This window comes from Dermacentor andersoni, chromosome 10 (genome assembly GCF_023375885.2).
Source record: "Dermacentor andersoni chromosome 10, qqDerAnde1_hic_scaffold, whole genome shotgun sequence".
Classification (NCBI taxonomy): Eukaryota; Metazoa; Arthropoda; class Arachnida; order Ixodida; family Ixodidae; genus Dermacentor; species Dermacentor andersoni.
In genome coordinates, this window is record NC_092823.1 from 37,584,317 (window position 1) to 37,597,858 (window position 13,542).

The window sequence follows — 13,542 nt, forward strand, 5'->3', positions numbered from 1 at the left end:
TACGGCGGGGAAGTGACAGCAATGTTGGACGCAATGCTGCCACACGAGTGCGGTGACGATGGGACTGGCGCCGAGGAATTTACGCAACGTGCAGAGGAAGCCAGGCAGCTTGCGCGTTTGCGAATCAAAGAACAACAGGAATATGATGCCCGACACTACAATCTTCGACACAAACCCGTCACATACGTCGGTGACAACGTGTGGGTCTGGACTCTTATTCGTCGGCGGGGGCTGTCTGAGAAGCTCCTGCGAAGATACTTCGCCCGTACACAGTTCTGCGCCGCATCAGCGATGTGAATTATGAAGTTGTCCCCGACAGTCATAACTGCTCCAAACGCCGGCAGCATCTGCTCGAGGTTGTGCACATGCTTCGTATGAAGCCATACTTTTCCTCATGACCTCAACTTTGCACCGTCTGTGCACAGCCTTCGGAGATTGGTGCATCAGGACGATGCTTTTTTTTCCAGAGGAGGGGCAAAGGCCACATCCTATATGGTCGCCACGGGTATGTGCCAGGTGATGAGAACGACGCTGAAGTAGCGCGCGAGTAGAAAAACAGACGACGACGGCGTCGCGTTGACTGCTCTCATAAAGTGCTTTTACACGTCCTCGATACCGGCTTTCCCCTCTCCCACTAGGCTGTGGCAATAAAACACTGAGGAAAGAATTTGAGCAGTGTCACCAGCTTCAAGTACTTGGGCGTAACAATTAACGATAAAATAAATTGTACTCATCATGTAGAAGATGTTTATCAGCATATAAAATATTATGCTTCTTGAGGAAAAAAATGCCAAAAGCGACGAGACGTAAATTTATTGGAATATAGAACTTAGATCCGTCCGATCTTAGAATATGCTAGTACAGTATGGAGTCTGCATCAAAAGGTTCTTAATAAATTGGAGCGTATTCAGCGTCTCTCTCTGTATGTTTTATATGCGCGAAATATAGGCGCACAGACTCTGTTGCGGTCATGTAGAGAGTATGTGATTTGGAATCATTAGAATTAAGAAGGCAGAATTGTCGATTAAAACTATTTTTTCAGATAAGGCATGAGAAAGTAAAAATAAAGAAAGAAACATACATAAAGCCCTAGTCTAATAAAGGATTCCTACGATCAACTAACGACTTCCTGGTGCAACCAATAAGAACCCGTACTGATTTTTCATTTTTTCTTTTTTTTCCTGACGCCATAAGCTTATGGAACAACTTACCTAAGAAGCTGTGCAAAAAAATGATGTATGCAATTTTCAAGCTTTCATTGATAGTCATTTCGATTAATAGGCTGTCATTTGTTAGTTGACCATTGTATAATGTGTGCTTGTGTTGAGAACCTTATTCATACACCCTCCCTGTAAAGACCCTCAACAGAGAGGGCCAACAGTATGACTAAAAAAAAAAACTAGTGATTGGTCTGCTTACCTACCCACAAACTCGCTCCAGCGTATTGAAAATCAAAGTATACACTTGGCATTAAAATTCGCGTGCCTATATGGTAATATTATGATATGTTGAGCATGCATGACATTGCAGGTCAGCAACAAGTGTCTCCCATGAATTTCAAGCTTCATTGTTTTTCACCTCTGGTTCGCATGAGGTGTGGTTCACGCATCGTTACATTGGGTTGGTGCGGCAGTTGGGCTATGTCGTGCTTTGTTCGATGTTGGATTGTGCAACATTTTGACGAGACACACAGAAGAGGAACACACACCACTGAGTGGTACTTGCAACTATCGTTTTATTCCGTTAGTGGAATAAATACAGGAAGATACTCAGGGAGGGAGGGCGGTAGCGACAAAAACAAAAACAAAAAAATGTTTTGACAAACAAGGCCATCTACCAATGCCAAGCCAGCTTTGTCATGTGATAATTTTGGCTGCACTCGCCATCGCAAAAAAAGGAACAGGATACGAAATTTCCGATTAGCACGTGAGGAAATCTAATTCCTTTGCGCTAAGGGAGACTGAGGGCGTGCTCACGCACATACTTCCCAAACGCGCAATCTCAGCGGCTTTGATTATCTCTCTTGTTATTTGGCTGCCATCTTTGCTCACAATCTTACAATTCTTAAAGAATGGCTGACATCCGCAATCATTACAATGTATCCCAAGGTGTCCGGCGACTGCTTTTGTTTCATTCTTTTTTTTCCCTCAGTCTTTTCCCTCAGTTTTTTTTGCCCTCAGTCTCCCTTAGCGCAAAGGAATTAGATTTCCTCAAGCGCTAATCGGAAATTTCGTATCCTGTTCCTTTTTTTGCGATGGCGAGTGCAGCCAAAACTATCATATGACAAAGCCGGCTTGGAATTGGTAGATGGCCATATTTGTCAAAATATTTTTAGTTTTTTTGTTTGTTTTTGTCGCTACCGCCCTCCCCCCCGAGTATCTTGCTGCATTTATTCCACTGACAAGGGAATAAAACGATAGTTGCAAGTAGCGCTCTGTGGTGTGTGTTCCTCTTCTGTGTGTCTCGTCAAAATGTTGCACAATCCAACATCGAATATGCTATACCAACACGCCCAGTCGTCAACCTTGGCAAGTGCTTTGTTCGATTTTTCCGAGCTTCACGTTTGATGTGTTGGCTAAATGTCGAGCATCTAGCAGAGCTGGCAAGAGGCAGCAGGCGATGGCTGTCATCGGTGCCCTCAGATGCCATGCTGTTTACTGCACAGCCTGTTTAACAAAAATATTGAACAAACACATTGCTTCTCACAAGAACGAAGGACGCACCTTCAGGACTTGGAGAACCGTGCAGAGCCGCTCCGTTTTAACTTGTGGGTCAACAGCGCGAGGACAGGACAAGAAAGGGAACAAACACGAACGCAGACTATTAACATACAATTTATTTGAAAATAAACAGAGCTTTATTTGAAATTCCAACCTTACTTGTACGGTAGACCCTTTAAGGCTGTCAGTGATCACCACGCCCTGTGCTGGCTTGCCAACCTCAAGGATCCTTCAGGCAGACTAGCTCGTTGGAGCCTGCGCTTACAAGAGTATGACATATGTAACAGTTGTCTACCGATCTGGGAGGAAGCACAGCGACGCTGACTGTTTGCACGTGCACCACTCCCTACGACGCCATTGGACCGTGACCATGACTTGCCATTTGTCGGCGTTATCGATGCCATAAAGATGGCTGAGCACCAGTGCGCTGACCCTGAGCTGCTGCCGCTGATCGAGCACCTTGAAGGAGTTGAAGGTGTTTAACTCCGCTCGCTCATGCACAGCTTATCATCGTACTACTTGCACAATGTCCTTTACAGGAAAAACTGTGGAAGCGGTCTCAATACGTACCTCCTTGTCGTGCCGTCGGCGCTGTGCCAAGACATTTTGCAAGCCTGCCATGATGAGCCATGCGTGGGACACCTGAGATTCGCTAAGACATTAACAAGGATACGACAGAAGTATTACTGGCCCCGGCTTTATTCTTCTGTGCAACGGTACGTGAAGACCTGCCGCGATTGTCAGCACCGCAAGAAATCGCCAGTTAAACTGGCTGGCTTTCTCCACCCTGTGGACCCTCCTCAAGCACCGTTTCAACAAATAGGAATGGATCTACTTGGGCCATTCCCAGTGACCTCATCGCGCAACGAGTGGATAGTTGTAGCTACCGACTACTTAACCCGGTACGCCGAAACCGAAGCTATTCCGCAAGCAAACACGTATGAATTGGCCAAGTTTTTTGTACCCCACATCGTCCCATGACATGATGCTGCACCGTCTGTTGTCATCATCGACTGCGGTACAGCATTTAGAGCCGAACTTATGCAGGACGTTCTCCAGCTGACGCATTGCTCTCACCGTAAGAGCACTGCATATCACCCTCAAGCCAATGGATTAACGGAACGTCTGAACAGAACGCTGGCTGATATGCTCTCCATGTATATCAACGTAGAGCACAAGACGTGGGACGAGATTTTACCCTATGTGAACTTTGCGTATAACACTGCTATACAGGAGACTGCACAGTTCACGCCGTTCGAACTTGTATACAGGCGCCACATCACATCCACACTTGACGCCATGCTACCTACCTCTGGCTGATAATAGCCCGACCAGTGAACACGTAGAAGGGTTCGTACAAAGAGCTGAGGAAGCACGCCAGCTTGCTCGGCATCGTATCTGGAGCCAACAGCATACTGACACCCTTCGATACAATCAGGGTCGACACAACGTCCATTACAATACCGGCGCCTTCGTGTGGGTCTGCATGCCCATCCATTGCCGTGGACTCTCGGAAAAGTTGCTCCGCTGGTATTTTGGTCCCTACAAGGTTACACGCCACCTCAGTGATGTGACCTACGAAATCGTTCCCTGCAGTTCTGACCCCGGTTCGCCCCGTCGTTGTCCTTGCGCTGAAGTTCATGTAGTGCACACGAAACCATACTATGCGCGTACGTGAATTCCGAGATGCACCTGAGGAGCTCCATTTCTTGTCGTCGCTGAAAGAACTTTTTCATGCGACCGAGATGGACACAGTGTGTTGCGACTGACTTGCCCCCTCGACAGACACGCATCGTTGGCCCAGCATGCGTGGAACTCCTGCTGCTTGTTGCGGCCTTCGATGCTGAGTCGACCGCTGCCCGGGATGTTTTCACTGCCAAACAGTGCGTGGTGTGTTCATGCACTTGATTGTACATCCGCGAGGTAATGCATTGTTGAAAATAGCCGTATCTTAAATAGGTTCATCGTGAACCACCCTCTCTTATTGGTGAATCCTGTCGTGTCTAATTACGCGTGCGTATCGTCGCATAAATAGCGGCAAGATTTTACCTGTCGTTAATATATTAATTATGCAAAGCATCATTATCATTACTTATCGCTGTGGCAATGTGAAGCATGACATACAGCAACATGGATTCTAAAGATACAAATGAGATAGGTGTAGCAACCACACGAAAAAGAACTCGCACGTGAATATTAGTGGCTGCAAATCGTTCACTGATAAGAGAACAAAGTAAAAAAATACCTAACTGCTATGAAATGTGAGCTAGCAGAATGCATTGTGTGTTTTTATAGAAGCATTCAATCAATCTTTATTATTAGACTTCTCGTTGGTAACATTGCAGCATGTGAAATATAAAGAACCCTAAACTCCAAGACTAGCTGCAGTGGTACCTTGGTGACCATTGCATATGAATAGTACGAAGATAAATGGCACTGAGAACAATAAAAATAATACATAAAGTAAAGAATAACACTAAGCATAACAGAGTAAAAATCATACTAAATTTAAAAAATTAACGGTCTCGCCTTTAGGGTGAAGCAATGAACGCCATAGCAACGTGTTAGAATGTTATAGGACGTGTAAGACTCGTAGCTGTAGCGGCAGCGTTAATTGATGTAAGCATAGGCTAAGTAAAAAATGAGCTGTTGTCTTAAGGGATCCTCCGTTTGAATCCTGCCTTTGGACAATCTCATTTATATTAATGCCAACATCTTTCTAAGCGACTCCCCGCAGGGGCGTCTGCTTCAGCAGGCGTTTGATGTGTTGCAACACCACGTACCCGAGCACACGAGGGTTAGACCCTCCCGCGTGTAGCCGTGCGCGACTTAGCCGTGTCTGGGGAAAAGGGGATCCTGGGGGTTGAGCTGATGCTGGGTATTTGGACCTTTAAGGCCCCCCGGCGGAGGCAACACACCCCTTTGGCCTCTGCTTCACATAGACGGCACCCCCGGACTGACCCACCCGGGGGAAATCGGTAGTTGCCTTTTCCTGTCCCCCTCTTCAATCTTTTTCTTTCCTTCGTCACTTCCTAATTTTTCTAGGCGGCTAGGGTTAACCTTGTGTATGTGCCCTCCCTTGGGTATGTTATATTAGGTTATAGCAGCAATGCACGGCTGGCGTCTGCAGCATTACACGTTAAGTGCTACAGCGTCCCCCTGTTGGGCTCCGTGGTGGGTGGCCACCATTGCCGCTGAAAATGACCGAAATATTATGGCAACACTTGCTTTTCCACGTCTACTTGATCGTCACCCTCAAAAGAGGGGACGCACCGATGAAATTCTTAGCCTCTTCAAACCAAAAGAAATTTTCCCCCGATTCCAAGTTGTTCACAGAGAAAAAAACGGAAAAACCAGCTAGGACCGTATCCCCATTCCTTGTTGCAAAAGGCTTGACTGATGCACTTGGCCCAGGCTATAAGGTCACCAAAATCTCGAGCGGGGACCTGCTCCTTGAAATCCATGATAAAGAACAGTACAACAAACTAAACAAACTTGTGGCATTTGGAGATATTCCTGTAACAGTCTCCCCTCATCGGTCTATGAACACAGCGCGCGGTGTAGTATCTGATGCAGATCTCATCGACTTGTCCGAAACAGAGCTGTTAGAGGGCTGGAAAGAGCAAAATGTTACTAACGTCAAACGAATCATTATCCGAAGAGAAAATAAAGAAATTCCAACAAAGCACCTGATCCTCACTTTTGCCACTTGCGATCTGCCACAAACAATAGAAACCGGATACACAAAGATAGCTGCCAGACCATACATCCCTAATCCAAGAAGATGCTTCCAATGTCAAAGATTTGGCCACGGATCGCAGAGCTTCCGTGGTAAACTCACATGTGTGAAATGTGGAGTTCAAGGTCACACCTCAGACAAGTGTGAAGCAACACCTCACTGTGTAAACTGTGATGGTGAACATCCAGCATACTCCCGATCATGTCCCAACTGGAAAAAAGAAAAGGAAATTATCACTCTTAAAGTACACGAGAACATCTCTTTCAAGGAAGCACGTAAAAGGTGCTCACCGTTCCATACCATAACGTATGCCGATGCGACGCATCAGGGGGCAGCGCCGCACCGACCTTCGCCACCTGCCCAACCCGCACACAGCGAGTTGTTGGCTGTGGCATCCCCCGCACCCGAGGTGGCAGTAGTCAAATCTGCTCCACCCACCAAGACAGAGAGGCCGGCTACCCTGGGTACGTCGGGCCTCAAGACCACGCCTCGCCAGGCGAGGTCTGACAAACAAACAAGGAGCCCGCAAGCGCGGGCATCCAGTGCCTCCCAGGAGGCAATGGACACAACACCGGACGTTTGGTGCCGAAACACCGGCGTGGCTCTCTTGAGCTCGCCAAAACAACCAAAAAACCCATAAGAGGGCCAGACGACGGTCCTGTTACTTAAAATACACCACTACACACCTGAACCCAGAACACTTCTCATCCCAATAAAATGGCTGTACAAATTATTGATTGGAATGCCCGTGGCATTCTAAACAACTTGGATGACATCAAGGAAATAATACGAGTTTAATCCTAGGCTGTTCTGCGTTCAGGAAACACACTTGAAAACATCAAATACAAATTTCTTACCACAATACACATTATTCCGCAAAGATCGCGATGATGGCCATGCCGCGTCTGGTGGCGTGGCTATTATAGCTCAGAGGTCAGTTGCTTGCCAACACCTCCACCTTCAAACTAATTTTGAGGCAGTAGCAGTTAGGGCAATCTTATTCGATAGGCTGGTTACGGTCTGTTCACTTTACGTACCACCCGAACATCGTGTGCAACTAAGGGAACTTGAAACGCTTGTCAATCAACTCCCCGAGCCATTCATTTTAACTGGTGATTTGAACGCCCATAATACGCTTTGGGGTGACTCGCGCTGCGATACAAGAGGGCGTACTGTAGAAGACTTTCTTTTATGTACCGGTGCGGTTCTGCTGAATATAAAAGAACCCACTTTTTATAGCACCACACATAAGTCATATTCATCAATAGACCTAACCATAGCCTCTCCATCTATAATGACGTACCTTGATTAGAAGGTCCTAAAAAACCCTTACGGAAGTGACCACTTCCCTATTCTCTTAACTTTAACAAAACGAGCTGATCCCGCTCCACAGATTCCCCGATGGAAAATCGACTCGTCGAATTGGGAACTCTTTGAAAAGATTACGTATTTACAGCGCGATGATTTGCTCTCTTTAGACATAGATGATGCTGTGCCATACTTCACACGTTTTATTATTGACGCCGCTGAAAAATGCATCAAACAAACTAACGGACTTACTAATAAGCGTCATCTGCCTTGGTGGAATGACGAATGCAAAGAGGCACGGAAAAAACAAAATAAAGCTTGGGACCTGCTTCGTGACTCTCCAAATGCGGAGAACCTCATTAATTTCAAGAAGGCAAAATCACAGGGCAGGAGAACACGTCGACGTGCTAAGCGAGAAAGCTGGGAAAGGTACATATGTAGTATCAATTCGTACAAGGATGAGGGTAAGGTATGGAACAGAGTGAACAGATTAAAGGGCAGGGAAACACAACCACTTTCTTTAGTAAACGCTCAAGGCGACCTCATGAAAGATAAGGCAGATTTCCTGGGCAAGCATTTTGAAAATATTTCTAGTGCCTGACACTATGCGCCAACTTTCCTAAAGTTCAAGGAACGTATAGAGCGAGAGCGCCTTGAACGAAAATGCGCAGCAGATAAACCGTACAACCGTCCGTTTAGTCTCGCTGAACTGAAGGCTGCTCTCAGTTCCTGCAGCAACTCAGCACCAGGTGGTGACCGCATAATGTATGCAATGATCCAGAATATGCATCCAGAAACATTGAAGACACTTCTGTCTCTTTACAACACTATGTGGGTATCTGGGCATATTCCATCCTCATGGAAAGAAGCGATTGTCATCCCAATTCATAAGCAAGGCAAAGACCCCGCATTAGCCAGTAGTTATAGGCCAATAGCACTAACAAGCTGCATGTGTAAATTATATGAAAAAATGGTAAATCGGCGTCTAATCTATTTCCTGGAAAGCAACCGTCTACTTGATCCCCTTCAATGTGGTTTCAGGGAGGGTAGGTCAACAATAGACCACCTTGTTCGCATTGAGAGAAATATTAGAGAGGCTTATATACACAAACAATTTTTTCTCTCTGTATTTCTGGACTTGGAGAAAGCCTATGACACAGCATGGCGATTTGGAATCCTGCGAGACCTATCTGCAATGGGCGTACGGGGCAATATGTTAAACATGATAGAAAACTACTTGTCTAACCGCACATTCCATGTTAGAGTAGGCAATGCCTTGTCCAGGCTCTTCACTCAAGAGACTGGCGTGCCACAAGGGGGCGTGCTTAGTTGCACACTCTTCATTGTGAAAATGAATTCCCTTCACAAAGTTATTCCATCTTCAATGTTTTATTCAGTATATGTGGATGATGTGCATTTAGGATTTAAGTCTTGTTACCTTGCAGTTTGCGAGCGCCAAGTTCAACTCGGACTGAACAATGTCTCAAAATGGGCAAATGAAAATGGCTTCAAGCTAAACCCCCTCAAAAGCTCCTGTGTACATTTTTGTAGAAAGAGAGGCTTGATACAAGATCCAGATATTACGCTGCATGGACAACACATAACACTCAACACTGAACATAAATTTTTAGGCATAATACTTGACTCAAAACTAACCTTCATCCCTCATATCAAGTATCTGAAAGCTAAATGCCTTAAAACAATGAACATCCGAAAGATACTGTCACACACAACATGGGGAAGCAACAGGAAATGCCTCATTAACCTTTACAGGAGCCTTGTACGATCGCGGTTAGACTACGGTGCCATAGTGTATCACTCTGCTACACCCAGTGCTCTCAAAATGCTGGACCCTGTGCATCATCTTGGTATCCGCCTCGCCACCGGTGCCTTTAGGACGAGTCCGATTCAAAGCCTCTATGTAGAATCTAATGAATGGTCGCTCGATCTGCAGCGGTCATATTTTACTCTTAATTATTTTCTGAAAGTACAAGCTAACAAAAATCATCCTTGTTATCCCACCATAAACAATATGACATCTGCAACACTCTTTCATAACAAACCTACAGCCAGAGAGCCATTCTCGATCCGTGTGAGAAAGCTGAGCGAGGAAATGGATGTCCCTATTAATGAAAATCGTCTAATGGCTTCTGCCAAGCCGTTTCCGCCGTGGTTGTGGCGCATCATTGACTGCGATACGTCATTTGTGGAGGTAACAAAGCACGCTCCAGAGGCCCACATTCATATGCATTTTCTAGAATTACAGTTTAAATACTCGTGTCCAGAATATTACACAGATGCATCTAAATCACATGCTGGCATGTCGTATGCAGCCGTCGGCCCATCCTTTTCTGAGTCCGATCTTCTGCCCCCTCAAACAAGCATATTTACAGCAGAGGCGTATGCAGTATGGTCGGCTGCAAAACACATCAAACAGTTAAATCTACAAAGGCGGTCATATACACAGACTCATTAAGCGTTGTGAAAACATTGATGTCATGCTTCAACCACAGAAATCCAGTAATTGCAGATCTTTACTCTCTCCTCTGCACTATTTATGCCTCTGGCCAACACGTAACGGTATGCTGGGTGCCTGGACACAGAGGTATTGAAGGTAATGTCCTGGCAGACCGAATTGCTACCTCCTTAGACACGAAAACTTGCAACATGTCCGGAGCCGTTCCGGTCTCAGACCTAAAGCCATACTTACGGAAAAAACTAAGAAACCACTGGCAGCATAAATGGGACGCTGAAATCCTTAATAAACTCCACATAGTTAAGCCACATTTAGGATACTGGCCATCACTGACCAAGTCCAGACGAAGTGATGTCCTATTCTGTCGTCACAGAATAGGGCACACTTACGGTACACATAGCTTTTTGTTGACTGGCGGAGAACGCCCAATATGTAGTAGATGTGGGGAGACACTCAGTGTTCAGCATGTCTTCCTAGAATGCCGCGAAACACAAGTCGAGCGGAAAAGACACTTCCCCTTAGCATATATACAGTGTATACCACTTCACCTGGCACTGTTTCTAGGCAGAGAACCGCTATTTGACATGCAATCTACCTTGGCCTTTTTAAGCGACGTTGACACGCTCCACGTTTTCTGTCCGAGAAATTCGTAACACGGTCTCATGCGAGAGGCCACGGTTGCGATGTCAACCTTTGGAATAGCACACGTCTCCGGGCCCTTGCGCTCAAGGTATCCGCTGAGGCTCTTGTGCTACTCGTCAACAATCACCTGTCGATTTATATTCATGTAACGCTATAACACCATATTTGTACATCCCATACTTGCATCATACCCTACTTCAGTCATTCTCATATTTTTTTATTCCTTATGTATTTAAGCAATTTATAGCTCTCAGTTTTAGGCCTCTCTACAGCCACGTCACATCAGCCATTAGTCAATTCAGTGCTCATCACCACTGCCTTGGCGCTCTTTGGCCACACCTGGCCCTTGCGCCAATAAACACTACATATCATCATTTCTAAGCGACTTTACCACCACTTTACCATATCGCATGTTTCAAACCTTTTTTCTGGACCAATCGCAGGGTAGTGCACAGTCGTGTCAATAAATATACACCATTTCCAGGTTTGAGTTTTGTTGTTGTTTGGTACCTTTAATATTTAAGTATGAAAACATTTAAGATAGGTGTTGGCATTTCTTTTTCTCGTTTTTTAAATTACATTTGTTCGTGGGCTGCCATTGTAAAAATTCTGAGAAATCATTTTGTAAAGAATGTAAGGCCCGGTCCGGTATGAGCAACTTTAGTGATAGACTGGCGTGGCGGTGATGCCATGCAGCAATTTCTCTAGACATCGAAATAATTTCGTGCATAGTATATGTCATTCTGTTAACCTGAACCATAGTTGTTGGTACATCATATACCGTTTGACTTGTGCATTGCATTCAAAATGCCCCACCCATGTATCCTTTGCACTGATTCATTTTGCTCCTGCCCTGTGTAAGGTGGTACTCATAGTCTTTCCCGTATGCAATCTTGTCGCTGACCAGTGTCGCCGACGTGCAGGTGACTCTACAAACAGCGACAGCATGCCAGACAACCATGACTGCGACTTCGAGCCGGCCCTCGAGTTCGACGACACAGAGCTGGTGCAGACCTCGCTCGGTGAGCTGCGTCGCCTTTGCTCATTGGGTGCTCCAATAAGTAGGTGGACTCAAAACCCGAATGGCGGGGCCACACTTCTCTGTACGTCCAGCTTCACCACCATATGTCGGAACACGTAAAAGCCCGCCATGACGGACAGTGGGAATTGAGGTTCCGCAGTTTGTACGATTATGTGCACTGAAATATTTACACCTCACCGTAAAAATTGAGTTACAACGCTTATGTAAAGAAATACTTTTATAAGTTTCGAGCCCAGCAGATAACTGGTCTTTTTTGCCGTGCTTTCGGTTACGCTAACAAATTTGTTTCAAACACAAAGTTGAGGCGTATGGCGTACATCAAAAAAGACTGACGCAACTTTTGACCGTAAAACGTTAGCTGTGCAATTCCATGAAAAAAGGACAAACCAAGGTGAATAATTACGGCAGCGATAGCTGAAGGTGCTGTGTTCATCGAGATGAAAATCGTGCATGTGAAACGTATGAAAGTACACATGATCGGAAACTGTCTTACATTAGCAAACACGCACCATGAGAGTGTCAAGAAGCAAGCTTCAAGTCGCGGTTTCTATCATGGTCGTGGCTGCAGAATTTCAAACTGGGCAAAATGCAAGAACGCTCGTGCACTTAGATTTAAGTGCACATTGAAAAAATCTGCAGGTGATCAAAGCTGTTTCCGAGTCCCTCATTACACCTAATAACCAGATGGTGGTTTTGGCTCCTAAAGCAAAAGAATTTATTCCTTTCAGAAAGTGAAAAAGCAAGGCACAATGTACGATCGTTAAACACTGATAAATGAACACCATCATTGCAGCAATCTAGCCTAAAGTATAAGCCCATACGTTCGCCTTGTGAACATTTCCTGCCTGTGGTATAGTATAATATTTCCCACGAGACTAGAAATGAAATAGACTTTATACTCTGCACTAACCCTGGCATCATACAAGATGTGGACGTGCTCTGCAAGGTGCGCTGCAGTGACCATAGGATGGTAAGAACTCGAATTAGCCTAGACTTGAGGAGGGAGCGGAAGGAACTGCTACATAAGAAGCCGATCAATGAGTTACCGGTAAAAGGGAAAATAGAGGAATTCCGGATCAAGCTACAGAACAGGCATTCGGCTTTAACACAGGAAGAGCACGTTAGTGTTGAAGCAATGAACAACAATATTACGGGCATCATTAAGGAGTCTGCAATAGAAATCGGTGGCAACTCCGTTAGACAGGGTACCAGTACGCTATCGCAGGAGACGCCAATGTATGACCATTTCTACTACATTTCTACTACAAAGCATTCACACACAAGAGATGCAGCATACTTTCAAAATGTAACTGATGTGCAGTACAAACCAGAATGCAACTGAGAAATAACAATGAAAAGCAATAAGTCGGTGAACAGATTATCCTTATAATTATATCCTTATAACATGCCCACACATTGAAACACAGTGACGGAAGCTTTTACGCAACCTATATAACTTACATATACCTTTACACCCTGCCCAATTACTGGCAGATGACCCGCTAGTGCCATTTACTAACCTCTTCCACTTTTTAGAGACAACTGGTTATTTACACAAACTATAATGCAATGCAGGTTCTCCCGCTCTAACATTGCATTTCCTTTTGTCTTGTGA

The 13,542-nt window shown here is 45.3% G+C and overlaps 1 protein-coding gene across 2 annotated transcripts in view; it reads left to right on the forward strand.

Annotated features, from left to right (window-relative positions):
- The window catches only part of RhoGAP68F (Rho GTPase activating protein at 68F), a 229,681-nt gene that overhangs the window by 22,660 nt on the left and 193,479 nt on the right, over positions 1-13,542 (forward strand). For both annotated transcript variants that reach the window (XM_050168775.3, XM_050168776.3), the window contains exon 2: positions 11,809-11,907. In XM_050168775.3, the coding sequence (XP_050024732.1) occupies positions 11,809-11,907 (99 nt within the window). The remainder of the gene's footprint in view (positions 1-11,808; positions 11,908-13,542) is intronic.